General features: G+C 40.6%; 1 protein-coding gene across 1 annotated transcript in view; it reads left to right on the forward strand.

Moving 5' to 3' along the window:
• The window catches only part of ADAMTS12 (ADAM metallopeptidase with thrombospondin type 1 motif 12), a 310,224-nt gene that overhangs the window by 221,452 nt on the left and 74,611 nt on the right, over window positions 1–14,161 (forward strand). Inside the window, exon 13 of the mRNA XM_077894289.1 lies at window positions 8,973–9,106. Coding sequence (XP_077750415.1) covers window positions 8,973–9,106 — 134 coding nt within the window. The remainder of the gene's footprint in view (window positions 1–8,972; window positions 9,107–14,161) is intronic.

A 14,161-nucleotide genomic window follows, 5' to 3' on the forward strand; every position in this document is an offset into this window, starting at 1 on the left:
CCATCCATAAGTTTGATTTCAGAATTTCTGTTCATCTTAATAATTTCTTTAGATCCCACTGACTTATTTTTAACCATCGTATACTTGAACTTACAAAATTTTGCTTAATAAAATCCTGACTTGATCTGCTTTATTTGCAAGATCTTGTTTGAAAGAAGAAAAATAATTCTTCTGCCTCAAAGATTTGAAAACTACTAGTCTAGATCAACTTCCTTTTTCCAAGATAGACATTTTCTTTTCCAGCACTCCTGACAGCAAAAATTATCCAAACTCTACTCGACAACTTTCATGTAGGCATCAGTGTGAAGAGCTGCAATGATCAACTGCATTTTCTGAAGCCAGTATCTATATAAGAATGCTACTCTATATTTTCTCACTTCTCCCCTCCGTATCTTTGGAGATAAAGAAGCTTAGTCTCAGAGCAGACAATAACTTATTCGAGGTCCAGGATTTTTTACCTTGGGGCTGGAATTGAAGCATAAATCTGACTAAGAAGCTGGTAGATAGATAAATGATAGATATAAATACAGATTTAAACCAATCTATGTAGATTTATGGGACTTTATTAGCCTGTGTTAATAGAAATGTGTTTATATCCTGCATCTTCTATGAGGACATGACCAGAGCCTGATCTCAAATGTCATCGCTTTCCTGGAATCTCTCTCTTTTTTAGATTTTCATCTTTCTCAGAACACCCGATTTAGCCCAAATTCATTTAGGCGAATTTTTTAGTTGTTGCTTCCAGATATTTAAGCCCTGTTAATACTTGACGCCAGTGAGGTTTCCAGCAAATGTGGAGTCAGACCACATCTGCTTCTCCTGGAATAGGATCCTTCAGGAACATTCGATTCCTTTCAGGGATTGTTGCAGTTAGGGTTCCCTGGGAAACAGACCCTGAGCTGGGCCCTAGCAGGCAGGGAGTGGAAGAAGAGCAGGAGGAGGGAGGAGGGGTGTGCAGGGCGATAGCTGAGCTGCAGAGCACACTCAGCAAAGGCTCCACCCCACCCCCCAGGGAGCCCTGCCGCTGACACAGACGTTCAGAGTTGCCAGGTTGAAGTGGGAGAGCCAGTACTTTATGCCCCACCTGGACTGGCCATTGGCTGTGGTCTACCTAGGGAAGGAGTGGGTGTCCTTGGGTCTGAAGCCAAGGTGACAGTTGGGGGTTAGTGCTGGCAGCGCTCCCAGGTGCCGGAGAGCCAAGTCCCACACCTGGGGGCCTGGGTGGTGCACACAGAGCTTACTACAGGAATATTTGAGGTTGTGATAAAAACAGCCTTTAAAGAGAATGTAAGTGTGCGGAGCAACCTGGGCGATCTTCTAGCCAGGAGCCTCTCAGTTGACAGGTTAGGAATCTGTGGCTTCAAGAAAGGAAATGACTGAATAATAAGGATGATGTTTGCAGACACCCCAAAGCCAGTCCTGACCCTCTTCACCCTCACTTTCCTCTACAATAACAGAAGGAAAAATGAAAAGACCCAGGAACTCATATTCCTGGGAGATCCAATTCTGACCAAAGAGATATAAAGATGGAGGCCCCATGGGTAAGGCTTTTGGGAGGATTTTTGAGGTTTTGTTTTTTGTTTTTGTTTTTTTGTTCTTTTTTTGGAGGGGGTTGTTTATTTGTTTTTTGGAGAGGGAAAGAGAGTTAGGGGGCGGGGCAGGGGGAGAGAGAGAATCCTAAGTAGGCTTCACGCCCAGTGCACGCACAGAGCCCTGACATCATGATCTGAGCACAGATCAAGAGTCTGATGCTTAACTGGCTGAGCCACCCAGGTGCCTCTGAAGGGTTTTTAATGGGTACCAACAGAACTGGCCCTCACCCCCTTGCTTTTCTGACATTCCACCCTCCCTGCTCCTGCTTCCCAGGGTGGGGAGATGGGAGGGTGGGGGCTTCAGGGCGGGAGGGGGTGGGGGTGGGGGGAGGGGTACAGCAGTCACACTGCAGCCAGGAAGCTGACCCCCCATGCTGACTGGCTGAGCTGGAAGACTGGAAGGAGGATAGCTTTAAACTCCTACCTCTGAATTTCCTATCCTGAGGGCAAAACAAAGTCCTGTCTATTTCAGACAAGAAAGCAATATTTTCTGCTATTTGCAGTGAAACTAATTCTTAACTGATAATGGGAATTTAGGGTTTTGACTCAATTTTTCCAGACCTAAGTAAGAGATGTAGAGAATTTAAGCAGCTTGCTCAAACTCAGACTATAGAGTAGAGCCAGGAGGAATTAGCCCAGGCCTGACTGCAGCCTAAATGCTAACCAGTAAAACAGAGACTGGGCTAAGCTTGTGTCCTTAACAACAATGCATTGCATTTTGTATTTTACCTAAGATGATGTTCCTATTTTTAAAAAGATAATCTCATTGTCAAGGAATTCTAGTGAGGGGAGAAGAGCCCCAACAACTGTTTGCATTATGACAAATGCTAGCTTTGTTAAACTGATCTGTCCTGAATCTTTGAAAACCAATTTTTTCTAAACATTTAAGCATTTTGACAAAATTATTATATTTCTTAAATAATTTAAGTTGTAATTCTAAATGTGTATCATAGTTCTTAAACATATTAATCAAAAGACAGAACATAAAAATATATAATAAAAAGAAAATATTACTACACTTAGCCTTTCCTAAAACATCGGTTAAACTGACTTAATTTATTTTTTAAAAATTACCTCTATTCTTGTTTTTATACCACCGTGGTTAGATTCCATCAAAGTCCTAGAGAAGAACACAGGCAACACCCTTTTTGAACTCGGCCATAGTAACTTCTTGCAAGAATATATTAATTTTAATGCCTTCTTCTGTTTAACTTATATGTATTTTGATATATTTGGGAATTATAATATTACCATATCAGAAAGTAAAAGAATATATCAGTTTAGACCAGCCAAAATTACAGAGTCTTAGCCATTATTTGATTTTTGGTTGGGTTTTTGGTGAGGACTTTTCAGATATTTTTGTTTTTTCCCTCAAGTTGATCTGAGCCTAATCATTAAACTGAGTTTCTTTCTTTCTTTCTTTCTTTTTTTTAAGATTTTATTTATTTATTCATGAGAATACACGAGAGAGAGAGAGAGAGGTAGAGGTAGAGACACAGGCAGAGGGAGAAGCAGGCTCCATGCCAGGAGCCCAACATGGGACTCGATCCCGGGTCTCCAGGATCATATCCCTGGCTGTAGGCAGCGCTAAACCGCTGAGCCACCGGGGCTGCCCCTGAGTTTCTTTCTTAAGTTAAATATTACTTGTTACAACAACAAAACATTTTAAGTTTGCTTTTTGCTTAAGGTTTACTATTTCTTAAAATCTGGCAAGGAACAGGAGATGTGCTTATCACCCATGTCTTCTGCTCATGTACACATTTCATTGTCCCATCAGACCTCACTTAGAAAACACAAGCTCAAATATAAATTAAGAGTTTCAAGGGGTGCCTGGGTCGCTCAGTGGGTTAGGCATCCGATTCTTGAGTTTTGGCTCAAGTCATGATCTCAGGGTTGTGAGATCTAGCCCCCTATTGAGCTCTGCTCTGGGCATGGAGCCTGCTGAGGATTCTCTCTCTCCCTCTCTTTCTGCTATCCACTTCTCTCTCTCTCTCTCTCTCTCTTTCTCTCTTAAAAAAAGGATAAAATGTGAGGCCCTGGCTGACTGCATGAGGCTCATACCCATGGAGCCCTGTGTGGAAATGGAGTGTAGAAACTGGATTTTTTTAAATGGTGGAACTCAAGTAGCAACTACTTACAAAATGTGAAATGCACCAAAAGTTTCCTTAACCTAAGAAATTTTTATCCTTCTTACCAAGTTTTATCTTTGGCTTCTCATGACCACTTCTTAAAATCATTATCTGAAAATGTTGAGCCATCCTATCTCACCAGAATTGCAAATGCAACCTTTGATTCAGGAGGTTCATTCAGTTACCTAAGCTTCCCTTGTGGGGATTAATCAGACAGTGTGAGGCTGAGAGCTTACCAGTAAATGAGTCTGAGAGTCTTCCCTTAGCTGAATTATAAATGGATTTGAAAGCTCTTAAAAAGTCAAGAAAAAAAATTCTAATGATCCAAAGGGATGTGTCAGGGCATATGAATAAATCTGAGACATTGAAAATACTCAACTCTATGGATGTTATGGAATCCATGAGGTTGGGACAGACTCTCTGATTACCATGATGACCATGGAGAGCTAAGAGTATTTCGTGTATTGCTATTCCTGTCTCCTTCTACACACCCTGTGCCATGGGCCAACCTAATGACATACTCAAAGCACCACGGAAGCCAAAGGCCAGAGGAGAGGATGGGAAATGGCCCTTCAGGTCCAGGCTTGAAAAGTGCTGAAATCACTCTCAACCTCTGTTCACAAAGGCTGCTGCTTTCAAGCCCGGGATTCTTTCTGGCCGTAGGCACCCCTATGGGTCATAGGTGTTCAAGCTCTGGGAGAGTGGAAGCTGCGGGTCTGTGTACTGTTATTGCCCAAAGATTATTTACTCAATTATTTCTAAGACTCCATGGACCACTGTGCTTAGATTTGGTAGAAATGTGTGTTTCTTACGTGAAGTATACTTCAGCTAGCCTGTCTAACCTTGAAGGATGTATTAGTCCTGTACTGCACAAGCAAAATGAAAAGAAGTCTTGAAATGAGGGCCTCTCTTCATGGAGGTGTGTTATTACCACTGAAGAAAGGAGACCTTTCCTGCATTCTTGTTTGACAGCCAAGACATTATTTTTAAAAGGCATATATGTTTCCTTGAAAAACGTGCAAGTCTACATAATAGAATGAAATAAAAATAAATTCTTATACCACCATGCTTAACTTATTCCTTAGAGGCAACCGATGTTAATAGCAGGTTTTAGGGATCCCTGGGTGGCGCAGCGGTTTGGCGCCTGCCTTTGGCCCAGGGCGCGATCCTGAAGATCCGGGATCGAATCCCACGTCAGGCTCCCGGTGCATGGAGCCTGCTTCTCCCTCTGTCTATGTCTCTGCCTCTCTCTGTGTGTGTGACTATCATAAATAAACAAAAAAAAAAATTAAAAAAAAAATAGCAGGTTTTAGTTTGCACACAAATTAAATCATTCCTTGCCAATTCTACAACTTTCTTTATTCAGGAGCATAATGTCCCAGTGTTACTGTTTTACCTCATTCCTCATAACGACTGCATAGGGAGCCTGTAAATATATTAAACAACATTATGTAAATGCAACTTAGTAGACCTGTCCTTTTCTCTCTGGATAAGCCTTTAATTGCTGCAGTGGATGTCCTTGATTTCTATTACTAGGGTTAAGGTTCATTTTTATGACTGAGTTGATGACCTCTCAGGATGGAGATGATCTCTTTGCCAGTCGGTCCACAATTTTCTCCCTAACAGTGTTGACCTCTGTCATGTCCGTTAATTAGAAAACATGGGTTAAGAGCCTTTGCTAGAAGGAGGGTCCTGCTGGTATTCATTGGGAAGGCTTAATGGTAGTAACTGCCACATTTAAACAGCCACTCTATGCCAGGCCTCATTAGAGGTTTTAATATTATTCTCCAAAAAGTCCCTCTGTGCAGACTAGGGACAGAGAAGGCCTAGGGTAAGAATCGGGGCAGAGAACCCAATCCTTATGGATCTAATGCCACATCCATCCCCCAGACTGTGATTATCCTCCCCTCTGGTGTGCTGTTGAGTCCTCCACAGCACATATTATGGCTCCTCCTTCACATGCTGAGCTGGCTGGCGGTAGCCAGTTAAGGCACAGATAACTAAAGTGCCCTCGAGGATATTGCAGTTTGGCTGAGGAGCTTGTAAAATCCATAGTCTTGAAAGTGTAGAGCTGTGAGGACCTCAGTAGTTACTGTATGAGGAGAACATCTTTGAACCAGGTCCAGAGTGACTGTGAAGGAAAATCCTGGAACCACTTGCTGACCTAGCAGGAGCTAGAATTTTTTATGCTAAACTGACAAGACCGAAGTCATTTAGGAAATAGTAAAACAAAGTATGAATTTAGGGTGGCACTGATTAGAAGTGGCATGATGGAATAATCTGAAGGAGAAGAGGCTATTTCAGGAAAATTTGTCTGTGTGGGAAGGAGAACTGAACCAACATTCCAAAACATGTGTCTTTTGGCTGCTATGGGAGAATATTGGAATGATAGAAGCATAGCCTGGTGGGGCAACTGCAAGAACTCTAGAATTCATTGAGTTCATGATGAGGAGGTGAAAATAACAATCATAACTGCCATTTGTCAAGCGCTTACTGTATACTAGATAGCATGCTGAGTGCTCAACATACCTTCTCTGTTTTAAATGTCATCGATTACATTGCAAGGTAGGTATTATTATCCTCAGTTTTCAGATGAGGAAACTGAGTCACAGAAAGCTTAAGTAACTTCTCATGGAAATATTGGACTTTCAGGAGCCAAGACTTTTATATGCACTGTAGAAATAAATGTCTCCAGAGGCTGGTGATTCTCACTATATTTAAGTCCCATGAGAGAAAATTAAAATAGAGTCCCGCTGGAATTCTACCAAATTTGTACCTTAGATACTATCTGTAAATAAATGCATTGCCTAATAACGTAAAGAGGATAATTTAGAGAGTTTTTGTGAAGGAAAATTCTGTGCTTGTAGGTTAGAGGTTAGTAGAATAGGCCATAAGCTAAAGCACCAGGTTTAGCTCTGTCACTCATGCTATGAGAGCTTGGAAAACTTAATTTTTCTAGCCTTATCTATGAAATGGTGGTGATAAAAGAACTAACACCATAGGTGGTTGTGATTGTCAAAATGAGAGATTACTGCTATGAAGCACAACAGGATGTGGAAGCGTATGTAAATGATGCATTGGCTATTATTTTATTAAGCAAAATTCCTCTTAACTCACTATATAAATAAGACTAGTGAAAGTCTCTGGATAGTTTTTTCTTCAGGGATGAGTCAAATAGCACAAGCTCAGAGGGAGTAAAACTAAGGCAGACATTGGAACCTCACTATTCTGGAATTCAATACACTTGCCGTTGGTTGGGGATTTTCTTGCTAGGAGGACCCATTTATACAACCCTACGAGAGTGAGCACCCTCTTAAATTTTGCGCCCAAGGCACCTCTAGTCCTAGCCTCTCCCAGGCTGAAACAGCTCCTTTAGAGAAGCTCCAGAATTATTCAGGGCTGCTTTCTCTTTTTGCTTTATGTGTACATATACAAAATCTTAAATCCAAATTCTAAAACTCAAATCAAAGTCTTATTTAACAGTGTTTCCCCTGCCTCCACCCTTCTACTTAATAGCCCAATGTTTCATGAGATGCTTTCCTAGACTCAGCACACCGGGATGGATGATCCCATCTCTAGGAGAGGAGAGCTGTGCCCAGATGGCTTCCTCTAAGTGCTTTTGTTCCAGTTCAGGCAGTAACAGAGCTAGTCACAGTGCCAGGAATAAAGATTTATAATAATCCTAAGTCTTGCTTTGTCCTCAGAGTCTTCTGGCCCTTTTCCATTGGCACTTTGTGCTGTGATCTCTCCAACTCATCTTGAGTTGGTTCATTTTCTCAGACAACTTATCCAAAGCTCTTTATATAAAATAAGTCAGTATTCTTTCTTTGTTCTTATACCTTTCTCCTTTAAGCTTTAAACAGATGCTTTTGACCTTTATCTCAAGTTTGTTGAGAACTTCTGCTCTTACATATATTGTGTTTTATACTTTTATTTATTTACCAAATGGATCAATGCATTCTTGCGTAGCTACCTAGGGTTGAGCTCTCTGGCTTTGTATTAGCTGGATATTGTATTAGCATCCACACTGGGTGGGTCCATGACACATGGCCTATGGCTTGTCTCATTGAATGCTCAACTGATCACATCCCCAGGAAACTCAAGTACTTCCCCTGAGTAAACAAATCCAAAAGAGATTCCCCCCAAGAAAGACCTTTCTGAAAAAGGCATTGTCAAGTTTTTCAATTAAAAAAAAAAAAAAAAGATGTAACATTCACAAGAAAATTACTATTTGAAAATAATTACTATTTGAATTCTTATTATATACATGTATTGCCTATTAAAAATTTTTTTAAAATATTTTATTTATTTATTCATGATAGAGAGAGAGAGAGAGAGGCAGAGACACAGGCAGAGGGAGAAGCAGGCTCCATGCTGGGAGCCAGATGCGGGACTTGATCCCGGGATTCCAGGATCATGCCCTGGGCCAAAGGCAGGCGCTAAACCACTGAGCCACCCAGAGATCCCCGCCTATTAAAATTTTTAAGGCAATTTGTGTTTTAAAGTTTTATATCTTTCTGGTTACTGTAATTACCTATGTATTGGTACACATTTTATTAAGTAAATTTTAGAGCAGTTCCAGTGCTGGAAATCACTCTATCTTCATTCACGAGGGAGTAGAAAATTGAACCCCAGAATGTATTCATTGTAGAACACAGCATGATGGGCTAGGCCATTATAGTAAGGACGTTGGCTTCATTCAGCTTCAGCAAAAAATCAGGCTGTTTCTCTGTGTTTGTAAATCTCTGTCCAAGGACTTCTTGGACTTGAGAATAAAAGAAAATATTCATTGAGGGTGGGGTCATGATAGTGGCAGTGGTCTTGGTGGAGAGTTGGCCCCATGGGAGGGGACTGACCCTTCCCTAGAGGTCTACTTACTTTGCATCAAATGGTGGTCAGGTGCCATTCTTGTCTGGAGTCCTGCAGCACTGGTTGCTATTACTTTTCTAGGCTAACCCCAGGAGCTCTGCACCATATTTTTATGAGCACAGTTAAGTGATTGAAAGGTCTCATTGTTATAACAAAGGGCATAGCATTTTAAAACAATTTTCCCAATTTAATTTGTTGTAAAACCCTTTAACTAGAAAAGAAAAGAAAACCATGCATTTCAGCATGTGTCACAGAAAGGTGAAAGATGGGAATGTCCAGAATAAATTACCTTTGGGGGGGTAGTATGAACAAAAGAATCCTGCAGGAAGGGTGCTAAGCTAAAAAAGCTAACTTGCAAGGATTTGTCTCTTTTTCACTCTAGCACATCCTTGTGAGCTCTACTGCCGACCCATAGATGGCCAGTTTTCCGAGAAAATGCTGGATGCTGTCATTGATGGTACCCCTTGCTTTGAAGGTGGCAACAGCAGAAATGTCTGTATTAATGGCATATGTAAGGTATTGGGTATGTTTCCTTAATCTACAACTTTATAAAATCATGATTTTTATTAATTCAGGAAGTCAGATGTTCTAAGCTTTTGCTTTCATGACATTGGCATGTGGTCTGTTTTTTTTTTTGTTTTTTTTTTTTTTTTTTATGATAGTCACACACAGAGAGAGAGAGAGGGGCAGACATAGGCAGAGGGAGAAGCAGGCTCCATGCACCGGGAGCCCGACGTGGGATTCGATCCCGGGTCTCCAGGATCACGCCCTGGGCCAAAGGCAGGCGCTAAACCGCTGTACCACCCAGGGATCCCCGTGGTCTGGTTTTTATATGTGATCTGTGAGACAGGTCTTTTAAGTGTGGATCAGAATCCACAGTTTGGAATTGAATGCTTTCCCTCCTGCTGTGGTCTTTCTTTCTTGAGGAATTGATGTCCTCTGTGATATCATTTTAGGTATAGAACAGGGTCAAATTGAAGAAGAACCAAATTAAAGGAAGAAGTATTAGGAAAAGACGACCCTGGTTATTTCTGTGACATTAAATTATTCGTTGGTTACTTGCCAATAGAGTACTTAAACTTGAGATAAAGTTGAAATTAATAATAGTTTGTATAGTGTTTTGTGCAAAGCATTTTTACTTATAATTCTCCATTGTTTACCAACATGATCTTCTTAGGAAGAGAGATGACATGAAAACCAGGTATTTTAAACCAGGACTTCTGATATATGTTTACGTTTTCCACACTGACTGTGTTAATCAACTCTACCTTTTTATAAATTGCTAAGATCTGACTTGTCCGTGCTTTTATGTGTGCAACCATTGAAGAATTCCTTTCCAGTGCTCGCAGTTTAGTTTGCAAGGAACTAATGAACAAGTTTTGTAATCCAACACTCAGGTATAAGTCTCAGTTTTAAGCAAAGGTGTTTGTAATCAATGAAAGAAAAGTTTTGTAGAAAGTTCTAATTAGCTGTTAGTAAAGCATAATGCTTAGTGCTCAGGCTCTAGAATATGAACTTAATACCATTGTTTACCAACTGTATACTTCTATAAATTTTGCTGAGACTCAGTTTCTTTTTTTAAAAAATTGGGATATTGTTGTATCTTCCTAGTTGGTGTCAAAAAAGATTAAATAAAGACATATGTGTTAAGCCCCTAACAGAGCCCCACCCAGCACACAATAAATTTCTAATGCATTTCATTTCCTTTTGTAAATGTTTATCATAATTTTTTTCCACTAGACTAAATTACTGTTATAGAAAGCTCCTGCCCATAACTGTTCAGCACCCTGAAAAGATACATTTATCACCTCAAAGTTGTCTATGACTTATTTCATGAGTGACCGAAGCATAGGCCATGTGACGATCCCCAGGAATGAGTGAGTTAAAAGCAAGTCATAATTGTACTCTATATTTGTAAGAGCTCAAGCAAAATTCTCTTTCAGACCCTTTACTAATTATCACTATGGCTACAAAAAGCCAAAAGTCATTAATATGTATTTAGGTTAGATCTGTTCTCCAGAGTGGGACGAGGTTTATCTAGCTAATTCAGGCCTTGGCAGCCCCATCATTGTCCAAAGCAGTGGTTCTCAGCCTGGCTGCCTATTTGAATCATCTGAAGAGCTTTTAAAAACTAATGATGTCTAGACTCTATCTCAAACCTGTTGGTTTAGAACCTCTGGGATTTGGGGCCTGAGCATTGACATCTTTACAATCTCCCAGGTAAAAAGCCGTGAGGACATTCCAGGTGGATTGGGTCTCGGTGCCAGTTGGTATTTCAGTTCTTCTCAGTCATTTGAGAATTTACAAAGTAAAGCAGTGTTAACTCATAAGCAAAATATGAGAATTGCTAAGAATACTTATTACTTATTCACTAATAGAGCAGGAGGCCCGGATGTAAGACTGGAATCTGAATTCTCTAATACTCAAGATAGTGTGCTCTTCAGTCCAAATGACAGGGTTAAGAATTGATGATAAGCTTATGACAGAGAGGACATAATCATTAGAATAAAAAAAACCTACAGAATGAAAGAAAATATTTGCAAACCATATATATCATATGTATGTCAAGAAGTTAATCTCTAAAATGTGTAAGAAACTCCTTACAATGCAATGGTAGAAAAACAACCTGATTAAAAGAATGAGTGAAGAACTTGAATAGATATTTCTCCAGAGAAGACATACAAATGGTGTAGGAAAGGGTACTTAACCTCATTAAACATCAGAGAAATACAAATCAAACCCTCAGTAAGATATCCCCTCATACCTGTTAAGATGGCTGTCTTCAAAAAACATAAAATAAGTGTTGTTGAAAATGTGGAGAAATGCAGAGCCTGTAGAACTATTGGTGGGAATGTACAATCGTGCAACTATTGTAGAAAACAGTATGGAAATTTCCTCAAAACATTAAAAATAGAGCTACCGTATGACCCAAACATGGGATTTCTGGGTATATAGCCAAAAGAATTGAAATCAGGATCTTGAAGAAATATCTTTCATTGTTCATTGCAGCATTATTTACAACAGCCAAGGTATGAAAACAATCCAAATGTCCATCAACAGATGAGTGGACAAAGAAAATGTAGTATACCATGTTGTATACATATTATAGAATATTAGTCAGCTTTTAAAAAAGAGAAATCCTGCCATTTGTGACAATTAGGGATGAGCCTGGAGGATATTATGCTAAGTGAAACAAGCCCATCACAGAAGAACAAATGCCACATGATTCCACTTATGTGAGAATCTAAAATAGACTCATAAAAGCTAAGACTAAAGCTGGGAATGCCAAGGGCTGAGGAGAGGGAACCATGGAGATTTGTTGTTCAATGTGTACAAGGTTTCAGTTATGCAAGATGCAAAGTCCTAGACATCCTGTGTATATGGTGCCTATGGTTAACATGCTGTATTGTGCACTTAAAAATTTGTTGAAAGCGTAAATCCGCCATTAAATGTTTTTTTAAAAATTTTTTATTTATTTATGATAGTCACAGAGAGAGAGAGAGAGAGGCAGAGACATAGGCAGAGGGAGAAGCAGGCTCCATGCACCGGGAGCCCGATGTGGGATTCGATCCCGGGTCTCCAGGATCGCGCCCTGGGCCAAAGGCAGGCGCTAAACCGCTGCGCCACCCAGGGATCCCCATTAAATGTTTTTAACACACACACACACAGAGTCACAGGAAACTTTTGAAGGGGATGGATATGACTACTACCTTGATTATAGTGATGGTTTCAAAGGTATTTGTGTAAATCCAAACTCAATCAAGTTGTTTACATTAAATGTATACAGTATTTTAGGTATCTGCTATACCTCAAAAAGCTGTTTTTTAAAGAAATTATGTAATGGGAAATTTAAATGATTTTCTTTCTCTTCTTTCTTTTTCTTTTCTTTTTTCTTTCTTTTTTTTTTTTTTTTTTTTAATGTTGCTCATTGGAATGGCTGTCTGGCATGGTAGGAGTCACATCAAAAGACACCCTTGCTGGAGCCATTGTCCACATTTGGTAGCAGCAGGAGAGTCACCTCTGATTCTGCCAAAGGCAGAAAGACAATTTTGTTGTGGGCCCTCTTGCCAGAGCACATGGCATGAAAAAGCATAGTGACATCTGTTTAGTTTTCCCCAAGAGCCCTTATGTTTTATATGCAGCAAGGAAGACTGGCTTGTGTCTTCCTAGGCCTTGTGTTAGACACTTAATTCAGTGTTGGTTGTGCTGAGTGCAGCCAATGGAAGAAGCATTAGGGTGTGGTTTCTATAAGAACCCATCGAATATGCTGTGGAACGTATGCTTTGGGACATGAATATGCTGTGTCTCCCTCCCCCTACCCCCACCTCCAGCAGCTTCAGGGAAGGGGCTGGTTGCAGGCTGGTTGCTGGAAAAGAGAGATATGCTCAAGGTATTTGTTTTCCTGTTATTCTTCACATTTTTTTCTATCCTCTTCCAGTAGAGATTTTTTAAAAACACTTTAAAATTACTGTATCTCAGTGTTGATCTCCTGGCTCATCCCAAATCAGCAAAGGAATGAAAGTCTCTGGGAGTATGATTTATAACGATCAGCTTTATTAGAGTAACCTCACACTGGATGTAAACACATCACTTGTGAAGGGTTGACATTTCCTCATGACCACGAAATACACATCCAGACAGTTTCTTTTTTTTTTTTTTTCTAAATCTCTTAGTACTTTATTGACCCAATTGGGTCCAGTAGCACAATCCTTGGACCTGAAGAGACAGTTAGTTTGAGGAATGGAGGTATTTTCTGTCCCTGGCCATTAATTCTCTGTTTGGCTGATGGAGGGAGGCATGTTTAAAAACCCAAGCTGTTCTTTCTTTCAGTTGATTTGAGTTGGCTTTAAAATAGGAAAGGAAATGGGATGCGCACCGGCTGATATATGGAGGTGCCCGACCTCTATGTTGTACACCTGAAACTAATAGGACACTGTGTGTTAATGCTACTGGAATTAAAATAAAGACTTAAATAAATAAATAATAAAATAAGGAAGGGAATTGTCTTTGATGGAGAAAAAAAACCTACAAAGGCACAATTCTTTGTAGACAGAGAAGTCTGACTAGCAGAATCTGGTACAGGTTCCCTCTCTCTTTTGCTAGAGACCACGCAACAAAGACATTCAGGGGAGGCCTCTGTGTTTCATGGCTTTCTGTCTAAGTGTCATGACTTTTTGGCATCTGATGCTACTGAACACCCCCCAGTATAGTTGCTCCCCTTTTCCAGCATGGGGATTTTAGGGTGGGAGAGACTTGGCTGAAGAGAAGGATCCATGGAGAGAGAAAGACGGTGATGGGGAAGGGCCGATGGGCAGAGCCCTGGGGAAGGATCCAGTCCAGAGCAGGGGGCAGAGTCAGTCTCCACTCACAGGAGAAAATGTGCGATGGCTGGGGTACAGCTATGGGTGAAGGGCAGTGGGGCTGGGGTCCCAGGAGGCTCCAGAGCATCTGATGATGGTCTGTAGGTCAGAGTTCACCCTCCTGGCCCTGAAGGAGTCCCAGCATTGAGCCAGCTCTTTGTCCATGGCTGCTGGTTCACCTGCTGGCGCAGAGGGAAGCAGAGGTCACCCC

Source organism: Canis aureus, chromosome 4 (assembly GCF_053574225.1).
Source record: "Canis aureus isolate CA01 chromosome 4, VMU_Caureus_v.1.0, whole genome shotgun sequence".
Taxonomy (NCBI): domain Eukaryota; kingdom Metazoa; phylum Chordata; class Mammalia; order Carnivora; family Canidae; genus Canis; species Canis aureus.